This window comes from Ochotona curzoniae, unplaced genomic scaffold (assembly GCF_017591425.1).
Source record: "Ochotona curzoniae isolate NIBS_2020 unplaced genomic scaffold, NIBS_Ocur_1.0 scaffold_2476, whole genome shotgun sequence".
Lineage (NCBI taxonomy): Eukaryota > Metazoa > Chordata > Mammalia > Lagomorpha > Ochotonidae > Ochotona > Ochotona curzoniae.
In genome coordinates this window covers 15,611,869-15,636,274 of record NW_024467095.1, presented here as the reverse complement: position 1 = coordinate 15,636,274, position 24,406 = coordinate 15,611,869, and the positions used below count along the sequence as shown (strand labels likewise).

Here is a 24,406-nt window from a genome sequence, read left to right as displayed (position 1 = left end):
GCGCGGGTGAAGGCTTCGCGCCTCAGCCCTAGAAGCTCCCCTGCCCCGGCAGCGAAGGAGGTCGCGCTCCCATTGCGCTCGGGTGCGGCGAGCCGAGCAGCAGCGCCCGACTGGACGGCGCTCCAGGGTCCCCAAGGCCGCGCGCGGGGAACCCAGTCTCCGGTCTGCAGAGCCACTTCCCTCCGATCCGCGCCCAGACAGTTTCAGCCGCTTCAACCGCTTCCTCTCCGCCCGCCCCAAGCGTCTCCTTCCCCAACTGCCTGCCCACTCCTGCTCGTTTCCCCCCACCCAGCCCGTAGCTCCGGGCCCGGCCTTACCTCTCCGCGGGCGGCGGCTTCGCGGGCTCCGGGGCGCATCTCGGGGGCGCCCGCGCGCGCCGGGGCGTCGGGCGGCGGCGGGGGCCGGGGGCGCCATGGCCCGCCGCCCTTCGCGCCTTTGTCCGCCGGGCCTGGCCCGGCTGCCGGCGAGCCCTGGGGTCCCCGCGGCGCGCGCGCTCCCGTCGGGTGCCCGCCGCCTCCCCTCCCGGCCAGCGGAGCGCACGCTCGCCGGGCGGCGCGTCCTCCTCCCCTCGCGGTGGCCGCCGTCTGCGTGACGCGCGCCCCCTCCTCCCGACCCATCGCGCCGGCTCCAGTGAGCTAATCCGCAGCTGGCGGGCGCCCGGCCGGTTGCCACGGCAACCTCTCTCCCAGGGCCCGGCCTCGAGCCGAGCGCGGTAAACAGGACCTTCTGCCGGACTCGCCCCTTGCCTGTTGGGGTTGGTGGGGGGGTGGTGGTAGGAATGGAGAGATTTGGGGAGGGGGCGGGGCAGATGGTGGTTTAACCCTTTCTGTGCTCGAGACAGACCACCGTGTACTATCCCACAGCACACCTGGCACATCGTGTGGGCTTGGCCCAGAACTGAGACCTGGACGGAAGGGGCTGCTTGTCCTTGCCCTGGCTCTAACTCCAAGCAGTTGACACGTTATGGGATGGGGCTGGGACCTGGGGCACCCCAGACAGAATCTGGCAAGGCCCTTACCCTAAGCAGCTTGCAGTGTGGCAGGGTAATGACAGGCAGTATAAGTGTTGAAGTCTGGGAAGGGGGTGGGGAGGGGAGAGAGCCGGGACAGCGGAGGGGAGTGACTTTATAATGTCCCCAGCCTCCACCTGCGTGGCACACCCAGTCCGGGAATACACTTGCAGGCTTCAGTTCTGTCTGGAAGGGGGTCGGGAATATGGGTCCTGGCTTTGCAGGACGTTGGTGGAACTGTGCTTTTGGGAAGCTGTTGAGTTGATCTGGGCAGGTGCAGGCAGAGTGCGGGAGAGAGGAGGGGACTGCTCAGTGTGGAGGGAGGGGTCTCTCGGAGGTGAGACCCAGCGGACGTGCAGAACAGCTGACCACTGGGGGCATTGGGGCACATAGCCACAGCGTAGAGCTTGAATGTGGCGCTGAACACAGCGGCTTCTGAGTAGGGGGAGGCAGCAGTGACAAGGAGCAGGATCTGGTGGCCTTGCCATACAGGTGTTGGAGGAGGCTCCAGGCCAGCCTCTGCAGGAAGGAGAGGCGCTCTTGTGTGCAGCTCAGAGCCCTCCAGGAGGGTGGAGCTCTGTGTCTGAGGACAGTGGAGACTGTGCACTTAGGTGAGAGGGTGGAGAGGTGGAGAGAAAAGCTCAGGGTAGGGGCACGCGGGGTTCAAATGTCCCTAGGGACACCTGTACCGCATATAGGAATCCCACCTGGACTAACACACATCCTGAGATGTGTTGATGATGGCTCAAGCACTTAAGTCTCTGCCATGGATGTGGGAGACCCAGAGGCAATTTCAGGATCACAGCTTCAGTCTAGCACGGGCTGTTGCAAGCATTTGGGCGGTGAACCAGTGGATGGAAGATCTGTCTTTTCCCTCTCTGTTCCTGTACTTTTCAAATAAAAATACACACTAAAAAAAGAAGCTGAGGGCAAGCAGGTTAAGCAATATGGGCACTGGTTTGAGTTTTGGTTGCTCCACTTCCAGTCTTGCTCCTGGCAAATGTGCCTGAAGAAGCAGTGGAGGATGGCCCAAATCTTGGGCCTCTGCACCCACTAAGGATGAAGCTGTGACCCGTGTCAGCCACTAGGGGTCGTTTAGGGAGTGAACCAGCACACAAGATTTCTTTCTCTTGCCAGGTCCCATCCCCATTCTGTAACTCTGCCTTTCAAATAAATAAATAAGTCTTTGAGAGAGAGAGAAAGAAAGAGAGAAAAGCCAGTTCTGGGAGGGAGAACACAAATGAAAGGATCGTGTTGCATGAATGGGTTTTATCAGATCATCTGTATAGACTGAGAATGTGAGGTTGGAGGAATGGAAAAAATGTGATCATCTTAGCTGGGGATTTTGCTCATCCTCTGAGATCTGTGAGTGGGTTCTAAGACAGGGATAGCCGCAGTGCTAACCAGCTCCAGCGTCACTGTGATGATTGCGTTCAGCTCATCAGGAAGTTGCGTGCTGAGCCTGAACCCTCGGGAGGACTCCTGCGTTGCTCACCGCCTCTTTCTGTTTTTCCCTTGAATGCTGGGCATGTCAGATTGGGGAAAGGGAAGCAACGGTTTTCCTCCAACCCCTAGGAGAGCTCAACTGCCCCTCACCTTCCTCCGCTTCTAGGTCAAGGCCTCCTGTTAGGGAGCTGCCTTCATCTCAGCTGTGAGCCAGCTGGCAGGGAGCTGGACTGCGGGGCTGAAGAAGGCAGGGGCCCCATAGGAGCGAAGCCTGAGCTACAGCCTAGGGCTTCTCCCCACGGTGTCTGCTGCCTCTGAAGCCCTGTTGGAAGCTGCACATCTACTTTAATCTCGCCTTGCATCAGGTCTTCCCCACATCCCAGAGCCATGAGACCTCATGGAATGGGAAAGCTGAGCTCCGAGAGGTCATGTGTCTTAGCTGAGCGTTCACAGACCCAGACTGTTTGGGTCAACCCATGTCATGTTCATTGACTGAGGGTACCGCCACCCACTGTGGAGGCAGGTCTCTGGGTCAGGGTCTAACCAGTGAGCTCACCCCTGTGGCTCCTCCACCCCGGCAGGTACAGGCATGCAATTCCTCTGGGCATCTAGCACTCAATCCTTCCCTTTAAGTCTAGTCCCTACCCTTGGGTCACTACAATCCATTCTTCACCTCTTGGCCGGCAAGATGTCTCTTCTGTATCATTGCACCTGCCACTGCAGAGGAAAAGGTCTCCACGTGGTAGAAGATTGGCAGCATTGTTACCCTGTGTTCTGATGTGACAACAAGATAGAGCAAGGAAGGAACTTACCCTAGGGCCAAGAAGGATCTATAGCTTCACGCAACACACCCTGTGTCCTGCGGCTCTCCCGCTGGACAGCCGGTGCCTGGGAGACTCAGAAGATCAGGAGGCTCCCCACCCAGGTCTTTGCCAGACCCCACTTCTTCCTCCTCATACAAGGCTGCCCCCTCTGCCTTTCTCATTCTATCGTTGGTCCCAGCCTCAGCCCAGGCTCCCCAGTCTGCAGCCCATAACTACCCAGTTGCCTGTCTCTGAGGAAATAAAGTCAAGCCAAGCATCCACCCAAACCTGAAACCCAGGCTGGGTTTGTGCTTGGTCCCATTTACATATGCTCCAGGAGGTGTGAGCTGAGAGTGGAAGGGAAGGGGGAAGGGAAGGAGGCTGCTCAGAGGAAGGAGTGTGCAGAGTCAGCCCGAGGCCCGGGGCTGCTTCATCCTCCATGACTACCAAGGGCCACGTTTGTCCCCGCTCACCCTCTCTGAGGATGTTCAGGCACTTCTGCCTGCAGTGCTGGGATGGGAGGGCAGGCAAGTCCCGAGGCCTGCCAAGAGGGTGTCGTGGAGCAAGTGGCCTCTGTGTATCCCCGCAGACCAGGGGCGTTTGTCAGGAAACCACAGGAAGTCTCGAAGAACCTCTGAATTGGCAACTAGCACAGTAACATGACCTTCTTGTCCAAGAGCCATTTGTGCTTCACGTCCATGCTTCCCACTCATTCTGGGGGGCATTTTGTGTCCCAAGGAAAACCTTCTTGCCTGGATTAGTGTGTGAATGACAAACAGCAAAGAACAAGGCATGTGTGTCATTGTTGTTCACTGTGAGGCAAGATCTCACAGAATAAGCCAGCCATAACCTGAGCTTCCTTTCGGGTCCTGCTGGAGCATCCACTGAGGGAGCCGGGACACGGGCCATGGGGTAATCTGCATCCTCAGGGGCGTGGGCTTCTGCAGCCGTGGCTCTTGGTGCTCCCAGTGGTTGCAGCTCTCAGAGTGTTTAGCTGGGCTAGCTCTGCCACACGGCACCATGCACTCAGGATGGAAGCTCCCCACCTCTTGCTTCTGGCATCTTCCCTGCCCATTTGCTGGGGTTGGGCAGGGAGGAGGCAAGACTCCTCACCAAAAAATTGTTTCTTTAAGATCATTTATTTATTTATTTGAAAGGCAGAGTGATGGAGAGAGATAGAAGGGGGCAGGGAGACGCCTTCCATACACTGGGTTCAGCTCCCCAAATGGCCAAAACAGCCAGTGCTGGACCAGGCTACAGCCAGGAGCATCTTCCAGATCTCCCACCGGGATGGCAAGGGAACATGGACTTGGGCATCTTCTGCTGCTTTCCCGGGTGCGTTAACAGGGAGCTGGATGGGAAGTGGAAAGGCTGAGACACAAATTGGCACCTCTATGGGATGCAGGAGGTCTATGCCACAACGCTGGTCTCCATTGGAGAGTTTTATCATGGAAGGTTGGAAGCCAGGCATGGTACCCGGGGACCCCTAGCCTGCCTGATCACTTTCCCCCCCACAGAAGTCCACCCTGGTCCCATCCCAGCCGTTAGACCTCCAAATGACCATCATCCCTGCACTGCCTCTCGGAAGCCACACCTTGCTTGGGAGAATTTTTTCTAGAAAGTCTGACGACTTCCTACATTTCAAGCCAAAGCCGGGAACCTGGAACTCCAGCCAGGTCTCCCACTTGGAGCCATCTTCTGCACCATCAGTAAGGAGCTGGATGGGAAACTGGTCAGCTGGGCCTCAAACGGGCTAACAGTGCTGCAGGTAGCTGCTCCACGGACTGAGTCACAGCAAAGGTCTCAGAGTGAGAATGTAGAAAGTTGGCCAGAGGAAAACAAGAGTGTAGGGGTTGCCCTAGCTGGCAGCCTGGCTTGGGACAAGTCAGCTCCTACTACCATCTGGTGTCAGGTTTCTGGGGAAAATGAGGTTAGATGGGCCCTCAGGGCCTGCGGCTACAGAGAACCTAGAAGCCACCGGCTGTGCCTGTTCTGGCTCCACTCCTCCAACAGGTGGTGTCCGGTGGCATGGCTGCCTTACAGAGCCCACCTGGAGATCTCCTGGGCGTGGACTAGGCAGGTGAGCTGGAAGTCACAGCCCCATGGATAATTGTATCATCCCCCTCCCCTCGTTCAGGCTGCTTGTTTCATGCAGGTGCCTAAGCAGCATATCATGAAAACATGGCCATCATGCTCCGTGTGGAACTTATGGGGGTGCCTTAGGATTCCGGGTGGCTGCCTGTCAGAAAAGGCCCCACCCCGCACCTCATAAAAGGGACTGACAGCTGGGAGGAGCTCTTTCCCCTCCAACCACAGCTGGAGGTGATGCTTAGGGGCCCTACCTCTCCTCCCCCACCTTCCTCCCTGGACAGTCCCTCCAGCTACTCACGATGCCCATTTGTCCACGTGCGTGTGTTCACTGGCCCACCTTCTGAGTACATGCTTTTGCCACGTTGTGCTCCTTGCCTGTGTGAGGCAGGAGCCTGGAGAGAGGAATACAGCCCTCCTCCCGGCAGAGCCCAGGCAGTCTGAGTGTGCGGGACAAGCCTTAGAAACGAAGAAGGTACAGGCCCTGGGGGGCAACACACAGCACTTCAGCGCTGTCAGGGTCTCCCCAGCATCCCAGACAGAAGGAAGGGATGGGGCATGTCCCAGCCAACCCTCTGTTAACACAGGTGCACGGCTAATCCTCTGGCACTGTGACAAGGGCAGCCGGAGCAGCCCATTCAGGTCCCCAGCAACACACGGGGGGGGGGGGAAGGGGGGAGGGGGGAGGGAGGGAGCAGGGAGCTCCCCCAGCCAAGGGACCGAGGTGAAGCCAAAGGCAGACCCAAGGCGCCTGCAAGCATCAGCCCTCCCCCTGCACTGCCCACTGCCCCCCAACACCATCTCCACTCCCTAGCCTGCTGCTTTCTACGACATTCTGAAGATGCAGGTGGTCGGCCTGGTGCTGGAAATCTGCCAGGACCCGCCTTTCTCAGGCTGGTGGGTGTAGCAAGGTAGGCCTGGGAATGGGATGGGACCTGTCTTCTCAAACTTTGTGTTTGCTTGATAATCGCACTGGGCATGTAGGAAGAAGGTGGAAGGACCTTGCCGTTGGGATCCCGAGGCAAGGGTGGCGTGCGGAGGAAGGAGGTCTGGGCAGGGACTCAGGAACTCAGTCTCATGAGCACTCCAGGAGTTTGTGATGCAGACGGCTCCAGTTCCCACGGGAGGCACACTGGCTCAGAGCCCACTCTGGCAAGGGGCAGGGGAGGGGATGCCAGGGTCCTCTTCCCTTGCATTCTAGTCTGAAGAAACAGTGTGTGTGTGGAGGGGAGGACAGGAGAAGATAAGGGGTCTTGGCCATGACCCATCTTCCACAAGCAACTAAGCCCAGCAGTGCCTGGTTCTAGGAGATGGGACCCTTCGGGAGTGTGACCGGGTTCTGAGCAGAGCCCGGGGGGTTGGCCTAGACCCTTAGAATGCAGGCTCTAGCGTCTCTTGCCTGCTTTCCACCAGGCAAGGACACAGAGAGACATCCACAGGCTGCAATCCAGAAATGGGCCGTCACCAGACCCCAGCCACGCTCGCCCCTTGGGCTGGGGGAACTTGCAGTCTGCACAACTGTGAGGCTCCTCCTACGTCCTTCCTTCAGTCTGTGCTGACGTTTTGTCACAGCAGCTTGCACGGACTGAAACGGGGTGTTTGTGGCATCAAGTAGACAAAGGCCAAAGCGGCTGCTACACACACACCGACCCACGACTTACCCTGTCCAGAGCGGCAGAAACTGAGGGGCAGGCTTTGGTGCAGTGGTTAGGATGCTGCTTGGACATCTGCATCCCAGAGTGCCTGAGTTCGAGTCCCAGTTCCACTACTAATTCCAGGTCCTGCTAATGTGCACCCCCCAGAGGCAGCAGGTGATAGCCCAAGTACCTGAGTCCCTGTTATCTACCAGGGGGACCCAGATGGTGAGAAAGGCTCCTGGCTTCTGCTTAAGCTGTTGTGGACATCTGGGGAATAACCAGCGGATGGAAGATCGCTCTGCCTCAGCCTTTCAAACACATTTTTAAAATGTTTTAAGAATTTTATTTTAAAAACGTATTTATTTGAAAGGGAATTGGAGAGAGCGGTCTTTAGATGTTCAGCACAGTCGGGGCTGGGCTACGTGAGAGCCAGGTGCTATGAACTCAGTGCAAGGCCCCCATGGGTTTGGCAGGGTCCTGGTGCACGGACACTGCATGTGCCTTAGCGGGCAGCCGGGTTGAAAGCAGAGTAGTTGGGAGTCAGACTTGGGCATTTGGATGTGAGGTGTTGGGGGTCCCAAGTGTCACCTTAACTGCTATGCTAAACACTCCCGCGTCCCCCCAAAATTCACTAACTACTGCGCCAAATCCCCTTCCCATCCCTTCCCAGGAGACTTGAACTGATCCCAGCCTCACATCACAACTGCCTGGTAACAATGCTCCCATGGACATGCTAGAGGAGTTGGAATTGGCTTATGTGAAGAAGCAAGCAGAGCCAGATGGCCCAGCTTCTCTTTCCTTCCCAGCCACGGATGTGTGTGCCTTGGAGGATGAAAGGTTGGGAGGCCTGGGAACCCAGAGAGCTTAAGTTGCCAGTGACAAGTAAATAGTGCCACCTAGTGGGACAAAATTTTAATAACAACCTGAAGAAAACAAACTGGAAACTACTAACCATCATTTTCCACTCTGTAAAAATTATTATGGGCCCAGCGTGATAACCTAGTGACTATATCCCCACCTTGCATGTACCAGGATCACATATGGGCATTAAATCATATTCCAAGTGCTCCTCTTTGCCATCCAGCTCCCTGCTTGTGGCCTGGGAAAGCGCCGGGCCCAAGACAGACTCTTCTTTCGGTTGGCTCACTTCACAGATAGCTGTTTCAGGTCTGAGCCAGGCTGAAGTCAGAAGCCAGGAACTTCATTCCGGTCTCCCAACATGGGTGGCAGGGTCCCAAGTTCTTGACCATTATGCACTGCCTTCAGGTGTGTTAGCAGGTAAACTAGATAAGAAATGGGACAGTTGCCCCAGCTGTCAGCAAAGCCTATATGGCTACGCATGACTGTGGAACTCACCAACACTCCTGGGCACTGGGACTGGAGACAAACTGGGCTGGCCCAGGCTGCTGTGCCTGCAGGTTCACCCAAGAATTGGACACCGGGCAGGGCAGGCTGCGATATCCACCAGCACACACAAAGGCTGATACTAGGGGGCAGACTGTGCCGTGGGAGGGCCTGGCACCTGCTGGTATGCATGAGAACTGGGTATGGGAGTGGGCCTGGTCGGGGAACTTGAGAAAATCCCCTGGTTGGCTATCACTCTCACTGACAAGCCAGGGTTGTGTGTTGGTCGGGTCAGGCAGGGCTACTTCATTTGTGTGGGTTGGCTCAGGGGGTTGGACTGGGCAGGGCCAGGCAAAACAATAGCACACTGGCATGCACAGGAGCCAGGATAGGGTGCAGGCCATGCTGAGCTAGGCTAGGCTATCACACCTACGAGTTTGCATGAAAGTCAGGAATGGACAGTCTGGGCAGGGCTAGGCTGCAGCACCCACCAGTGAGAGTTGGGGCTGGGGCAGGTGGAGCCAGGCTGGGCAGGGCTGCAGGATCTGATGGCAGAAGTCAAGCTGGGTGATGGGTTATGCCAGGCGTGGATGCGTGGCATCCACCAGCATGTATAAGATCTGTGGCTGGCTACAAGTCTTGTCAGAAAGCTAAGGGGATGTCCCCTACTGGGCTGTGGTTTCCACTGGCAAGTGTGATGGTTAGAATGGGGGTGGCCAATCTGATTGGCACGGCTACAGTATCCCTCAGCATGAGTGTGGGCTGGGTCTGCGGTGTGCCAGACTAGATTAGGCTCCAGCACCTGCTGATGCTCACAAGAGTCATAGTGGCTGGGCAAGGTCTCAAACCACTGAAACATAGGAGAGCTGGGTCTGGGGGTGGACCAGGCAGGGCTGGACTATAGCACCCAACAATTAGAGCTGGAATGGGTGCGGCTGATCCAACAAGGCCACTGTGCCTGCCAGGACAGTGGCTGGACCAAGTCAGGCTGGGCCAAAAACCCACCAGTGTGGGTAAGATCTGCCACTGGGAGGTAATCTAATAGAGGAGCTTGGGGAACTCCTTCATCAGGATGCAGATCCTACATATGAGTACAAGAATCAAGGCTGGGTGCAGCCCAGACCAGGCAAGGTTACAGTACTCACTGGCAGATCTGAGAACCAGGATGGGGTGCAGGGTAGGCCGGGTGGGGCCACAACCTCAGCTAGTTCACAAGTCCAGGCTGGGACAGGCTGTAACATCTAGCAGCATGAACTGGAACTGGGGGAAGTCTGGGCCAAGTCAGGCTGCAGCACCCGCTGGTGGAGTCCAAGGTGAGGCAGGCCATGCAGGTCTGTGCCGCAGCTCCCCACCAGCTCCCCACCGGCACGTGTAAGAGCCAGGATAGGAGGCAAGCCCAATAGAGGAGCTATGGGGTTTCCCCCTCCTGGACCACTCCTGTTGCTGGTGAATCAGCTGGGACTGGGGGCACACCAGGCTAGGCAGGACTACAAAGCCCATTAGCCTGCATGTGAGCTGGGCTAGGGGGAGAGCCAGGCTGTGCTAAGTGACCAAATCCATTGGAACATGCATGGGCCAGATAAGTGCAGGCTAGTTGGGTTTTGCCATAGCATCAGCTGGCAAGTGCTGGGATGGTGGCATCCGTTGAAAAGCAGACCTGTATTCAAAATCTGTCTTCAGACCAAGCTGCTAAATCCGAGATCCAGGATCCAGGCATCCGGTTCACGCCGCGTTCTCTTTAAGAGGCGGGTCCTGGGCGCGCGAGCGGGCGCGCGCTCCCGGAAGACGCCGACCCAGCGGCCAGGGCGCCCTGTCGTTGCTCCGGTGCCTCTCTCGCACCTGGCTTGCCCCGGCTTCCAGCACCTCCCTCCCGGCTCGCAATTCCCGGCCTCTCCCTTGTTCGCCCGCCGGGACTCCCGGCGTCCTCGGTCTGCGACTTGGGTGGGCGCGCGTGGCGCTGAGTTTCGGGTCCTCTGCTTGGACACCCTGGCGGTCTGGTCGCGCGGGGCCACTGGGGCGCACGGTGACCCTGCTGCTGCCCGCGCGGCCACTTTACGCACATCACTCTGGGCCGGGATCTGGCTTCGCGGGGGTGTGGGCTACTCCCGCTCCACCCTCGATCGGGTTCTGTCCGCTTCAGGCGCAGCGGGAGGAGCGGTGGGTGAGGACAGCTTTCCTGCGGGCCAGGACAGTGAGCTGAAGGCGGCCCGAGCCTTTGCGGGAACTCGCTGGGGCTGCGGGCCCATCTCAGCCTCGTCAAAGCGTCCACAGCGCCATGACCGTCTCTTGAGTCCAGGCGGGCTCCCGGGGCGTGGGGATGGTGACTCCTTGGCGCTTGTCTGTCCAGGTCTGCTTGTCACGCCTAAGATGTTTTGAACTCAGAAAGGAGCTGAGACCCTCTGGCTGCGCTCGCAATGCTAGACTCTGTTGGTTTTTGCTGGGCACTTTGCCCAAAGTCATCTCAGTGAATGGAGACAGTGGTACAGGGGCCTCTGGCGGCTTGTGTCAGAAAAAGGCACGCTGGGGTGGCCTGGCCGGAATTGTACCCGCCGGGGAGAGGGGGTCCCAAGCAGGGAGCATCGGCCACATCTTCCTGCAAGTCCGGGTCTGGCTGCGGGCCTGCACCCTCTTGGTGAAATTCTTCCCCCTCCTTCTACTGTACCCCCTCACCTACCTTGCTCCTGGTGTCTCTGCCCTCTGGCTGCATCTGCTTCTGAAAGCCACTGAGACCTCAGGCCCCACGTACATCAAACTGGGCCAGTGGGCCAGCACCCGGCGCGATCTCTTTTCCCAGGCTTTCTGTGCCCAGTTCTCAAAGCTGCACGTGCAGGTGGCGCCCCACGCGTGGGCTCACACAGAGCGCATCCTGCAGCAGGCCTTTGGGGAACACTGGGCCAGCACCCTCTTCTTTGAGCACCAGGAGCCTGTGGGTTCCGGGTGCGTGGCCCAGGTGTACAAGGCCTATGCTCACCCGGCACTACTGGCCGAAAACGGCGCTAACCTTGCTCAACCCTTCGCCAAAGCGGGAGCCCTGGGGGCGCTGCGGGAGCTCCTTGGGCACCTGGGCAAGGACTGGAAGACTCCAGGGAATCTTGCTGACCAGTTGGTTCTGGAAAAGCTGCTTCTCTCTGAAGCTGTCCTGGTGGGACCCAGTGCAGGCAGGTCTGAGGCTTCAGACCCTGGCCCTCACTGGCAGCAGGATCAGCTCATTCCAGTGGCGGTGAAGGTAAGTGCTGGGTGTCTGCCAGCAGACTCACCCACCCAGCCACCCACTGAGCTTCTCCCCTCAGAGAGGCCCCCCACTTTGCCTTCCTTTCACAGAGTGAACAGCCTTATCCACAATGCTCACGTCCAGAAATGTTGTGGATTCTTCATTTTAAGTTTTGGATTATTTGCATTTACATTATGGATGCGACCCACATCTAAAGATGAGATGTACTTGTTTTATTAACATTTTTAGCACATAGCATGAAGATGATTTTATGTGATCTTTTTAAGGCACCTGCATTTTGGCCGTGAGCTGGCCCATAGATCAGGTATGAAGTTTTCTGCTGTGACATCACATGGATGCTCAAAAACTTTCAGCTTTGAGCATTTCAGATGGCATATTTTCTTTTTTTAAAAGATTTATGTAAAAGGTAAAGTTATGGAGTTGGAGAAAGAAAGGTCTCCCATCTGCTGGTTCACTTCCCAGGTTGTTACAACAGCCACGGTTGAGCCAGGTTAAAGCCAAGAGCTTTATTCGGGTCTCCCACCTGAGTGTCAGGGGCCTACGTACTTGGCCCATCTTCCGCTGCTGTTGCTAGGCCATCAGCAGGGAGCTGGATCAGAAGTGGAGCTGCCAGGATTCGAACTAGGACCCACGTAGGATGGGACGGTTGCAAGGAGTGGCTTTACCTGCTATACCACAATGATGGCCCCATTTTGCACGTTTTTGGATTGCAGCTGGTTAGTGTATTCACAGCTCCCTGACTGGTGTCTGAAGTGCCAACATGGGCACACCGTTTTCCTGGCTTAGGAAGCGGAGCTGCAAGTAGTCCAAGAAGGGAAAATGAGAGTTTGGAGCCCGCTGCCTTTGGGTGTTTGTTCCCTTGGCTCTGGGAAGCTGCCTCCTCCCCTGCAGGTGGCACCCAGCCCTGGCTGGGTCAGAGGTGTCCTCATGTTCCCTCCTGTCTCATTGTCCCTTTGTCCTGGCAGGTGCTACACCCTGGCCTGCTCTCGCAGGTGCAGATGGACTTACTGCTGATGAAGATTGGCAGCCGAGCCCTTGACCTTTTGCCAGGAATCAAGTGGCTTAGCTTGCCTGAGGTTGTGGAAGAATTTGAGAAGCTCATGGTGCAACAGGTGAGCACCTGCCGTTGGCAGCTGTTTAGTAGCTACTATGCGAGTGATTTTCGAGGAGAAGTGAGCAGGGTGCATTGGGTAGGTAGCACTAGCCGGTAGAACAAAAAACACGGGAAACACAGTGGTTTCACGCAGATTTCTTGCTTATATCCAAGTCCCAGGCAGCTCAGCGTGGAGAACCGGGAGCAGTCCTTTGTTCTTTGGTGTCCCAGTCTCCTCCCAAGGCTAGCCCTGTGTCTTTTTGTTTTTGTTTTTGTTTAAGATTTATTTATTTTTATTGGAAAGGCAGATCTATAGAGAGGAGAGACAGAGAGAAAGTATCCATTGACTGGTTCACTCCCTAAGTGGCTGCAGTGGCTGGAGCTGAGCCAGTCCGAATCCGGGAGTCGGGAGCTCCTTCTGGGTCTCCACTCAGGTGCAGGGTCCCAAGGCTTTGGGCTGTCTTTGACTGCTTTCCCAGGCCACAAGCAGGGAGCTGGAAGGGAAGTGGAGTAGCTGGGACATGAGCCAGTGCCCTTATAGAATCCTGGTGCTTGCAGGACAGGGGATTAGCCACCTGCACCATCGTGCTGGGCCCAGCCGTCATCTTTAACATGTGCTGCCTAGAACTGCTGAGAACTGGAGGAAGAGACACGCTGGAGGGTTGTCTACAAGATGGGGGTCAGGCAGTGTTGGGTATCAACACTTATGCTCACTGTACCCTCTGCCCAGGGGTGAAGGCTCCCGCCGCGGCTGAGTGCTGAAGCGTGGCTGGTGTCTATGGTTGCATTTCCAGCACGGGGGAAGAAGAGTGAAGAAGGCAGAGTTGGGGATGGGTGGGGAGCAGGAGTGTCGGGCCCTGGAGGACATTGAGCGTGATGCAGAACTGGGTGAGGCCTGACCACATTTTGGTTGGTAGAGGAAGGCGAGGCAGCCTGAGTGGCCTGGAGAGATGCAGGGCCCGAGGCTGAACCATGTGACTGTCACGCTGACAGGTGAGTCCTTTACCATACCATGCAGGCAGCGAGGCGACAGACAGACTCACAGATGGGGCAGGGAGCCCAGGCAAGGCCTGTCCGTTCAGGCTCCAGTGATGGGGTGTGAGGATGTGCAGCTTGAGGGCAGTGGGTGCAGCGGGCAGCTGGGAACAGGCCTGAGCGTCTATACCGCGTGGAAAGGGGATGGGATGAGAGTGATCCAGGGATGAGGGAGATGGGGTGTGAGGAGAGGCAGGGAAAGTAAACTCAGGGTACATAGAGCCTGCGGGGTATCTGGGCCCAGCGTTGTTGCAGGGATCAGCTTGCCGTCCCAGCTGTGTCTAGGAGAGCACACGAGCTGAGCCCCAGGAGCAAAGAAGGCCTCTGTGGGCCCGTAAGACCAGGCTAAACAGATGGAGAGGTGGGGAGGCTGGGGAGTATAAAGTGTGGTACCCAAGAGACAGCTGTCTGGGGAGGGAGGGAGGGAGGCAGGCTGTGGGCCCATCCAGTGCTGGTTGCCCGGAGTGGCGAGTGAAGACACACGTGGGTGCTCCTGTGGCCTGGCAAGTAGAAGGCCATGGGTGTGTTAGCACAGGCAATGTGAGTGCAGAGGGATGGAGGGCGGGGCTGGCCCTGAGATGGAAGGGCCCATCCTGCAGATAAGTGGCTGCAGGAAGTTGAATGTGATGGAAGGAGAGGACTGGAGGGCTGGGCCTGGTGAGGGGCATGGGGCCTGGTGAGGGGCATGGGGCTACAGTGAGGGGCATGGGGCCTGGTGAGGGGCATGGGGCCATGGTGAGGGGCATGGAGCCATGGTGAGGGACATGGGGCCTGGTGAGGGGCATGGGGCCATGGTGAGGGGCATGGGGCCTGGTGAGGGGCATGGGGCCTGGTGAGGGGCATGGGGCCATGGTGAGGCGTTCATCTGCTGACAGGAAACAGGCAGGCAGCCAGGGAGCAGTGGAGATGGGGCTTTGGGAGCAGCCCAGGGGTGAAGGCTGGGCCCGGGGGGGTCAGCCACAGTGGGCCGGGGGGGTCCTCTGGGGAAAGCTGGCAGGAAGACATGCCTGGTGGGGAGCTCGTGCCTGGCCAGCACCCTGGCATTTCAGAAGGGGCGCTCCCTGTGCCCGGACCAGCCCTCATCTTTCCTCTTCATTTCTTGCCAGATCGATCTGCGTTATGAAGCTCACAATCTAGAACATTTCCAACGCAACTTCCGTAACGTGAGCTCCGTCAGGTTCCCCACCCCTCTGCGGCCGTTTGTCACTAGGGACGTGTTGGTGGAAACATATGAAGTAAGCGTCTGGCAGCTGTGCCCTGTCACACAGCCAGGTCATCTGGGGACTGGGTGTGGGAGCCAGGAGCTTCGGTGTGCTGGGAGGCGGCGGAGAGGGCTGGACACGGTCTTGCATTGTGTTCCAGCCCCTCTGCTGCTTGATCAGCTGAGCGCAGAGCACAGGGGCAGCTTTCCCCAGGGCCGGTAACCGTGAGTACTAAACACGAGGCCTGGAGCAGGCACTCAACAAACAGTGTGCTGGGCCTGGCATGATGGCTCAATGGCTAAATCCTCCCCCTGCGAGCATAGGGATCCCATACGGGCACCAATTCGTGTCCCGGCTGCTCTACTTCCCATCCAGCTCCCTGCTTGTGGCCTGGGAAAGCAGTGGAGGACGGCCCAAAGCCTTGGGACCCTGCACCTATGTGGAAGACGTGGAAGAGGCTCCGGGCTCCTGGCTTTGGATCGGCTCAGCTCCAGCTGTTGCAGCCATTTGGGGAGTGCACCAACAGATGAAAGATCTTTGTCTCTCCTCTCTGTGAAGCTGCCTTTCCCCTCCCCCCCAAAAAAACAATCTTAAAGAAGATTTATAAGAAAACACGCATTGTGCTGTCAGTATGCACCCCATGGTCTCTTTAGGGAGGTAACCTGGCTGGGGTGCAGGGAAGCGACGTGACCCACCCCTGTCTGTGTGGACTCCGGGCTTTCAGTCTTGTATGTGTTACTGTCCCAGACTGTCTCCAGGGATCGTCTTGACAACCAGATGAAGCCTCCACACTGTGTTTGTCTGCTCCCCTTCATTCCCGTGTCCCGCTCCTTCCTGCTCCCCTTGCCGGCTCAGGGTCGAGCTCCTTCCTGGCCCTCCATGGCTGATTCTTAGCCAGAAAGTTGCTCTCTCCCAGCACCTGCTCCTGACTGTCTCTGCAGCACACCACACCTTTTCTCTGTTAGTAAAGGGGTAGGTTCCTTGCCCATTAACTGTCCTCCTGCCTTAAAAAAATCGCCCCCCCCCTTTTAAAAAAATTATTTTGAGAAAGTTTTCATAGAGAGAGAATTGAGAGATCTGCTGGTTCCTTCCCTAGATGGCCATTGGCTAGCATGAGGCCAGGCTGAAGGCAAAGCCAGGAGCTTCCTCCAGGTCTCCCATATGCTTGACTGGGGCTCTAGCACTTACGCCATCCTCTGCTTCTTCTCCAAGGGCATTAGCAGGAGCTGGGTCTGAACTGGGGCAGCCGGGACATGGACTGGTGCCCATATAAGCTGCTAATATTGTTTGGTGGTGGTGTTACATGCTACATGCCACAATGCTGGCTCCATGGGTGCGCTTCCTTTCCAGTTAACCCCAAGGCTGTCCTTTGAGAAGCATTAGAGAAGAGAAATGTAAAGAGATGAGCAGCTGGCAGCTTGCTCTTAGCTCCTAAGATGGGTCAGACCCCTGGGGAATGCTGGTGGGCAAGGCTGTCTTCCCCTGTCTTTCCCAAAGGAGAGCGTGCCAGTGTCCCGTTACCAGCAGGCGGGCATTCCTGGTGACCTGAAGAGGGCGATTGCACGGCTGGGCATCAACATGCTCTTGAAGATGGTGAGTATGTGGGCACCAGCTCAGGTTAAAGTGCAGGCAGAGGAGGGGTGCTGCGGCCATGGCCAGGGCAGGAGGGATGGCCAGGCACTGAGCCACCACCAGGTGGGCAGAGGAGGGGTGCTTGGGGCATGGCCAGGGTGGGAGGGATGGCCAGGCACTGAGCCACCACCAGGTGGAGAAAGCCTGCTTTGGAGATTGAGCATGGTAGTTTAGTGAGGGGATATTTATAAGAGGACATAGGGGACCCCAAAGCATCTTTGTAGTCACTGTTAGGTGTCATAGTAATAACCTGGCTTTGTTAGCAGCTAACAGCTAGGAACACAGAAAGGAGACCTGAGCTTGGCTGGGGTCTGATCTTCCTGGCAGTGAGGACAGAGGACAGTGAGTGAAGGGCTGGAGAGGCAGGAAGAGGCCCTGGGTGCAACAGCCAGGAATGCGGGCAGGGAGCGTCCCCCAGTGGTGGGAGAGCAGGGGAATGGGGGGGGGATGAGGGCGAGGTGGGGCGGTGGGTGGGAAGGGTGGCATGGAGGCGAGGGAAGATCAAGGGCAGGTTCTCAGGGCACGCAGGCAAAGCCCCGCGGGTTAACAGCTGGCACAGGAAGGGCACTGAGCTCAGGGCACTGCCCCTCCAACCCCGTAATCCCCATCCCAGCAGCTCCTGGATAAGCGAGGTTCTTGGGGGTAGAGCTGGGTTTCAGTTAGGTCTGTCAGGAGCCAATTTAGCGCTTGGTACTAGGAGTTCCAGAAGGTACCATGACTGGGTCCAATAGGGGAACTGGAGCTAGTGCCCATGGCTCTGTGTTGGCTGGAAGGAGTGCCCGTAAGCCTATCCACCAGCAGTGCCCTCCACCTGCCTGGGCCTTCTCACATGCTCCGTGTGCAAGGGTTGGTGGGCTCCGTGACCGTGCAGCTGGCTGCCCACAAGGGGCAGATCTTCCACAAGCCGTGGCTGCCTCCTGGTCCAGCACGGGGCCTCAGCCTGCTCTCCAGTAGGCGCTCAGCTGTTTCCTCCCAGCCCCAGTGCAGGGTCCTCAGAGCTGTGTTCTGCACCTAAGAGTCACATACACACACTGTGAGGGTCCCTCAATGTTGCTCTTGGCTGCTGGGGAGACAGTGGAGGGGGAGGTGTGATTAATGAGCCATTGTTCAAGAAATGCAGTTCCCTGGAGTAAGAGCATTGAGGTTTGGGGGAAATCTTTAAGCAGTGAGTATTTTCTGTTTTCAACCAAAGTATCAGTGACTGAAATCGTAAAGTAAAAAGTCTTTTGCAATGTGCTTTGATCTGCTGTTTGGAAACGTTTTGTTCCTCTCGAAGACGTCTTCTTAGCTTGTCCCTGTACAAATTCTGAACTGCCGACATCCAAACGAGTGACAACAGTAAAGATAAAACCAGAAATGCACTGTATCGGTCTTGTGCTGGGGCCCCTTGGGAGCTCACTGTTGCCTGGGAGCCTTTCCCAGCTGGTGGCCCAGGGGTGCAGGCGTGGGGAGGGTGGACTGGGCCAAGGGCAGTGCTGTTCTCTTCCCAGATCTTTGTGGATAACTTTGTGCACGCGGACCTGCACCCTGGGAACATCCTGGTGCAGGGTGCCCACAGACCTTCCACGAGCCGGGAGGTGCAGCCGCAGCAGCAGCAGGTGGCCGTTTGCAACACACGGATGGGGCCTGCCACGGCCACCCAGCACCCGCTGCGCCTGGTGCTCCTGGACGCGGGCATTGTGGCTGAGCTGAGCGCTGCGGACCTAAGCAACTTCCGGGCAGTTTTCTTGGCTGTGGTCATGGGGCAGGTAAGGCATGCTGGGATCCTCAGTTATAGGGAAGAGTGACAGAGAGAGAGAAAGAGAAATCTTGCGTCTGCTGGTTTATTCCCCAGGTATTGCAGTGACTGGGGGCTAGGCCAGGCTTGGGCCAGGAGCAGAGACTCCCTCTGGGGTTTTTGGATGGGGACCTGTGGGCGCAGGGGCCCAGGTTCTTGGACCACACTCTGCTGTCTTTACTGGTGCATCAGCAGGGAGCTGGATTGGAAGTGGACAGCTGGGACTCCAACCCTCGCAGGCAGTGACTTAGCTTGCTGTGCCACAGCACTGGTCCCAGAACAGTTGCTTCTTGATCAAAAGATGGCTGCCCCTTGTCTGGGCCCTTCCTGCCAGAAACCACACCCTGAATGGGGGAATGGGGCAAGACAGGTTGGAAGCTCTGGTGTGGGGGAGGACGAGCTGTTTCCCACCCTCTGCTGTGTTTCTGGGGACCTTGGGGGAGAAGAAACTGTTACGTAGAGGAGAGGGGTGCAGCAAAGCTTGTGTTGAAGTCAGTTAAAATGCTGCATCAAGGGTGAGAGAGGAAAAATCCCGTGGTGTGCTGGCAGGCAGGTCTCCCGGGAGCAAGACCTCGGGTGGCAAGGAGAGCTGGTCTTTCCAGGAAAAGGCAGAGGTCAGCGGAGAAGTCAGCCAAGGAGGCCGCCAGGCAGAGGGTGCCGGCCGGAAGCTGGAGCCTGCTTGCAGCCAGAGGGAAAGTGTCCTGGGAAGGCCAGTGGTGCCACTGTGGGACCAGCATCCCATATTCGAACCAAATCCTGGTTCAAATCCTGGCTGCTCCACTTCCAATCCAGCTCCTTGCTAATAGCCTGGGAAAAGCAGCTGAAGATGGCCCAAGTCCTTGGGCCTCACATCCATGTGGGAGACTTGGAGGAAGCTCCTGGAGGAGGCGGCGTTGAAGAGAGCAAGTACCCCGAACCAGGATGGCGGAAATGGTAGTGGAGGAGCCGCCAAGGCAGAAGGAGGTTTGGGCGAGAAGCTCGCTTTGCGCTCTGCCCACTCCCCGGCTCCGCTTTCCCTTGCATCTTGCAGGGCCGCAGAGTGGGTGAGCTCATCTTGCACCACGCCCGGGCCAGCGAGTGCAAGGACGTGGAGGGCTTCAAGACTGAGATGGCTGCGCTGGTGACCCAGGCCAGGAGGAACACCATCACCCTGGAAAAGGTGGGCAGGTGTCAGGCAGAGGAAAGCCCAGGCCCAAGGACTCGTCTTTGTGGGGAGGAGGCTGCAGGAGTCGAGAGTCAGTGTGTGGGGAGGAGGGTCCTTTTCCCCTCTCCCTCCCGCCTTCCAGGTAGGAGGAGGCCAGGGAAGCCCCTGGTTCTCCAGAGCAGGTCCTGCAGGTGGCTGCTCTCGCGGTTACCCCAGTGGCAGGTGGCCTGGCTACTCTGACAGCTAACTCAGCAAAGAGCAGCCGAGGGACATGGCCCAGGCACTTGTCTCTTACTTTGGCCTTCCCAGAGCCCATCTGTGGTAGGCACGTTTAACAAACTCACGTTCATGGCCCAGATTGGCAGCCGTGGGCGAACCGCACAGTGTGTTCACTGGCACTGCCAGCCTCATCTACTCAGGAAGAATTTTGTGAGTGGGTGGGGGGTGAGGGATGGCGTGGCTGGGAGTCAGGGCTAATCCTTTGTGGAGTTTGTCCGACAGTACCTTTCCCACTCACTGGCGTGTGCACGTGTGAGCAGGTGTGCATGATGGAAGGGGTGGGTTCTTCCCGGCAGGCTCCCCAGCCTGTGCTGAGCTTTCCTGTGCTTTCCAGGTTCACGTCTCCAGCCTTCTGTCCAGTGTCTTCAAGTTGCTGATGACTCACCAGGTGAGGCCCCAGTCGGAGGGGACGCAGGGGACGCGTCCAGGGAAGTCGGGGGCGGAAGCTTCAGCTGACTCGGAAGCATTTTGAGGAGGGCTGGAGCACTGCCATGCAGTCTGTGTGTCTGTGCGCTGTGTGCAGCCTCAGTGCCTGAGGTGGGTGGGCGGGGAAAAACGCTGGCGAGTTTGCACCTGCTGTCTGGCTCGAACCTCTCCTGTGTTTTCCTCCTGGGCTCACAGGGGCGAATGGTGTGCAACACTTGGCAGCTTCTGGAGTAGGGTGAAGTCCTGAGGGCCGGGCACTCCCTAAGGGGGAGTTGCCTCCTCATGTGGGGTCTTCCCCCTTGGCCTTCGCCGGATGTGGCTGTGGGGATGGAGTGTGGTGCGGAAGAGAGGCTCCTCTGGGCTCCTGACCCTGGAGGGCCAAGGGCAGAGCGCCTCTTCTGCTGCTGGTCTTCCTGTGGGCAGAGTCCCCTGGGGGTGAGTGTACCTGGGGCTGCCTGCCTGGCTGGACTCTCCTTCCATCTAGAGCCACCAGAATTCAGTCCTGGACACTGCTAAAGCCAAAGGCTTCCCAAGGGCCCCGCCCTGCAGACCCTCAGTGATGACTTAGCTTCGACACAGGAAGCCTTAGGGGGATCCCCCACCCCAACTGTACTGCAAACCAGAGCGAGCGTGGAGAAGAGACTATGGCGTCTCACAGGGCCTCTCCTGCCTCCAGAGCCAGAGATGGCTTTGTTGGTGGGACTTGTTTTTAGTTTTTGGTGAAAAACTTTCTTCCAAATCTTTTGGCCAAGTTCTTTGTTAAGCATGGCCTGAGTATCAGCTTCGGCTTAGGGGAGAGCTGAAACCATCACTGGGGAGATGCCTGGGAAGAAGCAGGCACAAACTCTGGGGGGGCACAGCAGGAGAAAGGGAATGGGGCCCACGTCCAGCCCTGTCACCTGCCAGCTCTGACCTGCGCAAGCCTGGCTAAGCCCCCAGGGCCTCCAGGTGGCCAGGTGAGGTGTGTCCTGAGCCCCATTGGCATACCTCGGGGCACCCCATTTATGAAATGTCCACTGGTTCACTCCTCAAACCCACTGGTTGAATCCACTGGTTCAATCCCCAAATGGCCAGGACAGCCAGAGCTGAGCCGATCCAAAGCCAATAGCCAGGAGCCTCTTCTGGGTCTCCCACATAGGCGCAGGGTCCCAAGGCTTTGGGCTGTCCTCGACTGCTTTCCCAGGCCACAAGCAGGGAGCTGGATGGGAAGTGGAGCAGCCAGGACTGGAACCAGAACCAGTGGAGGATTAGTGTGTTGTGCCACAATGCTGGTCCTGAGATCTTCCGTTTAATTTTTTTAAAATATATTTGTAAGCTTTAATAAATTATATATAAATTAACTTTATAAAAGTATAGATTATTTGAAATTATAATTTACTTCATTGGAAAGTTTGAAAGTCAGTGCTTCAGTTTGCTCGTTTACTTCTCAAATGACTGCAATGGCCTTGGCCGGGCAGGTCAAAATCAGGAGTTGGGAAGCCCTGGGGGGCAGGGACCCAAGTACTTGGCACTGCCTCCGCCTCCCAGGGCACGCAGGAGTGGAGCCAGGTGTCAAGCCCGGGCACTCCAGCACGACAGCGGACTGTCTCCGCCCGCAGCCTAACCGCTCCAGTGGCCACCCCTTTCAAGTTTCTGAGCAGCTTCTGTATTTTCCATAGCAGCTGTGCTAGTCTACATCCCCACCAAGTGCATAGGCTTCTAATCGCTACACATCTTCAACAATACTTGTTTTTATTCTTTTTAAGATTTGTTCATTTTTAAGTCAGATTTACGGAGAGAATAAAAGACAGAAAGATCTTTGTCCGATGATTCACTCCTCCAAGTGGCTGCAACGGCTGGAGCTACACTAATCCAAAGTCAGGAGCCAGGAGCCTCTTCCCAGTCTCCCATGTGGGTACGGGGTCCCGAGGCTTTGTGCTGTCCTCAACTGCTTTCCCAGGCCACAAGCAGGGAGCTGGATAGAAAGGGAAGCGGGGCTGTCAGGATATGAACTGGTGCCCATATGGGATCCTGGTGCATGCAAGGAGAGGACTTTAACCACCAGGCTACTGTGCTGGGTCCAGTATTTGTTTTTTTTATAGTGGATGTGAGATGACATCTCATTGTGGTTTTGATTATATTTCTCTACTTATTAGTTATATTAGGCAACTTTCATAAATTTATTGGCCATTTATACATATTCTTTTTGGCATATATATATATATTTTCATTTTTCATTTTGTAAAATTTGAAAGCTACAGAGAGAAAAGCAAAGACACACAAACACTCTCTCTCTTTTCCATCCACTAATTCATTCTTCAAGTGGCCATAATTGCCAGAGTTGAGCTGGTCTGAAGCCAGGAGCCAAGAGCTTCTTCCTCCAGGTCTCCCCCGGGAGTGAGTCAGGGGCCTGAGGCCCTGGACCATCCTCCAGTGCTTTCCCAGGCCATTAGCAGGGAGCTGGATCAGAAGTGGAGCAGTTGGGACTTGAATCAGCACCCATAAGGGATGCCAGCGCATTAGCAGGGAGGTGAATTGGAATTGGACCAGTGGGACTTGAACTGGCACTCATGGGATGCTGGCATCACAGGCAGTGGTGTAACATACTGTGCCATGGTGCCAGCACCTAATTAAAAGAAAAATAAAGTATGCAGTTGATAGCAACTCAGAGATAAAATTATTTTACCATATGCCACTTGGGTTCAGAATCAGGCAGTCACAGTGGCGTTGCAGCCCAGGGCTGTACCCTGACCACAGCCTACTGGCTCAGGCCTGCTGTCCACCTGCTTGTGCCCAGCCTGGAACTGCTCATGCTGCTGGGAAGGTGCTGCCTTCTCCAGAGTCAGAGTATCTCCCCTCCCAGTAGTCTCCAAGGTCATTACCGAGACTGAAACTCTTCGTTCTGATTTCCCTGTGTGTCAACCTTCCGTTTCCTGACCCGGCTTGGTATTCGCGGTTTCAGTCCTGGCTTTGTTTCTTGTCACTGTGGCTTCCTCTGTGGTCTAGACACCAAGGCGTGCCTGCCAAGGTTCGTGGGCCAGTCCAGGACAGCTTCTATGGGTCCCAAGCTGAGTCCAAGGGGCTGTGCCACACTGGACCAAAGTCAAGTTTGTGGGATCTGAAAAATGCCGACCGTGGATTTTGAATAGTGACACTCATTTTGGTTTATCTGTGGAATATTCATTTGCTTATTTTCAGTTCACACACACACACACCTAGAAAAGTACACATTATCCTTAATGTTGTAGATGGGAGGTTGGGCAGGTAGACGAGATGGTGGGGAGATCCACTGGAGGTGAGGAAAGGGGGTGAGCGAGTCCCGGGGGCTGTGGTCCTCCCGGAGAGCCTGCCCTCAGCAGCCGCGTGCTAAGAGAAACCCCACTTTCTGTTTCAGGTGAAGCTGGAGAGCAACTTTGCCTCGATTGTGTTCGCCATCATGGTGCTGGAGGGGCTCGGCCGCTCCCTGGACCCCAAGCTGGACATCCTGGAGGCCGCGAGGCCCTTCCTTCTGAAAGGGCCAGTGTCTTCTCCCTGAAGGCGGCCGCGGTGGGTGTGTGGTGCGACTTCCTGTGCCTTGGTCCACCTTGTTCTGGGAGCTGCTCCCAGGGGGCCTCTCTTGTGGCCACCACTGCTTGGCTTCGATTTGCTGTCGGGGTTATCTGGGGAGTACCGCTGGGGAAGGGCCTGGTCCTGGGGTTGTGCCCGCTGGGCCTCAGGCCAGGAACCATTTCCTGGAAAGTTTTCAATTCTTATTTTTTTAGGTTAAAAAATGTCATAAAATCCTGTAATCCTGGGATTTCCAAATTATATTCTTTTTTTAAAAAAAAGATCTATTTATTGTATTTGAAAGGCAGAGAGAGAGAGAGAGAGAGCTGGCAAGTGAGCAGGCTCTTCCATCTGCTGCTTCTCTCCCCAAATGGCTACAGTGCCCGGAGCTGAGTCAGTCCAAAGCCAGGAGCCAGGAGCTTCCTCTGGGTCTCCCACAGGGGTGCAGGGGCCCAAGCAGTTGTCTTGCCAGGCCATAAGCAGCTAGTTGGATTGGAAGTGAAGTTGCCAGGAGTCGAACTAGAGCCCATATGGGATGCTGGTACCATAGGTGGGAGCTCAGCATGCCACGCTTTGCTGTTAGCCCCACAAATCATGTTTTGAGCATTTTCCCTTATTGGTAGAAAGTTGAAAGCACACACATGCCCACACTCTGTTGATAAGCTTAATACAAGTGCTGCGCTGCTAGCAGATCTCTCAAGGCACAGCACACACTGGAGCAAAAAGTCACTATT

At 56.6% G+C, this 24,406-nt stretch overlaps 2 protein-coding genes across 2 annotated transcripts in view; one reads left to right on the top strand and one right to left on the bottom strand.

Annotated features, from left to right (window-relative positions):
- DENND2A (DENN domain containing 2A) overlaps positions 1 to 366 on the bottom strand; it is a 69,432-nt gene extending 69,066 nt beyond the window's left edge. The window contains exon 1 of the mRNA XM_041002330.1: positions 318 to 366. The gene's annotated coding sequence lies outside the window, so the exon portion shown is untranslated. The remainder of the gene's footprint in view (positions 1 to 317) is intronic.
- Positions 367 to 10,197: 9,831 nt separating this feature from the next.
- On the top strand, positions 10,198 to 23,847 carry ADCK2 (aarF domain containing kinase 2). Its single transcript, XM_041002424.1, has 8 exons — positions 10,198 to 11,553; positions 12,525 to 12,671; positions 14,794 to 14,922; positions 16,387 to 16,482; positions 18,012 to 18,269; positions 19,329 to 19,457; positions 20,056 to 20,109; positions 23,521 to 23,847. Exons 1-8 carry the CDS (start codon positions 10,645 to 10,647, stop codon positions 23,659 to 23,661), a joined length of 1,863 nt encoding a protein of 620 aa, XP_040858358.1. The 5' UTR covers positions 10,198 to 10,644; the 3' UTR covers positions 23,662 to 23,847.
- The last annotated feature ends 559 nt before the right edge of the window (positions 23,848 to 24,406 follow it).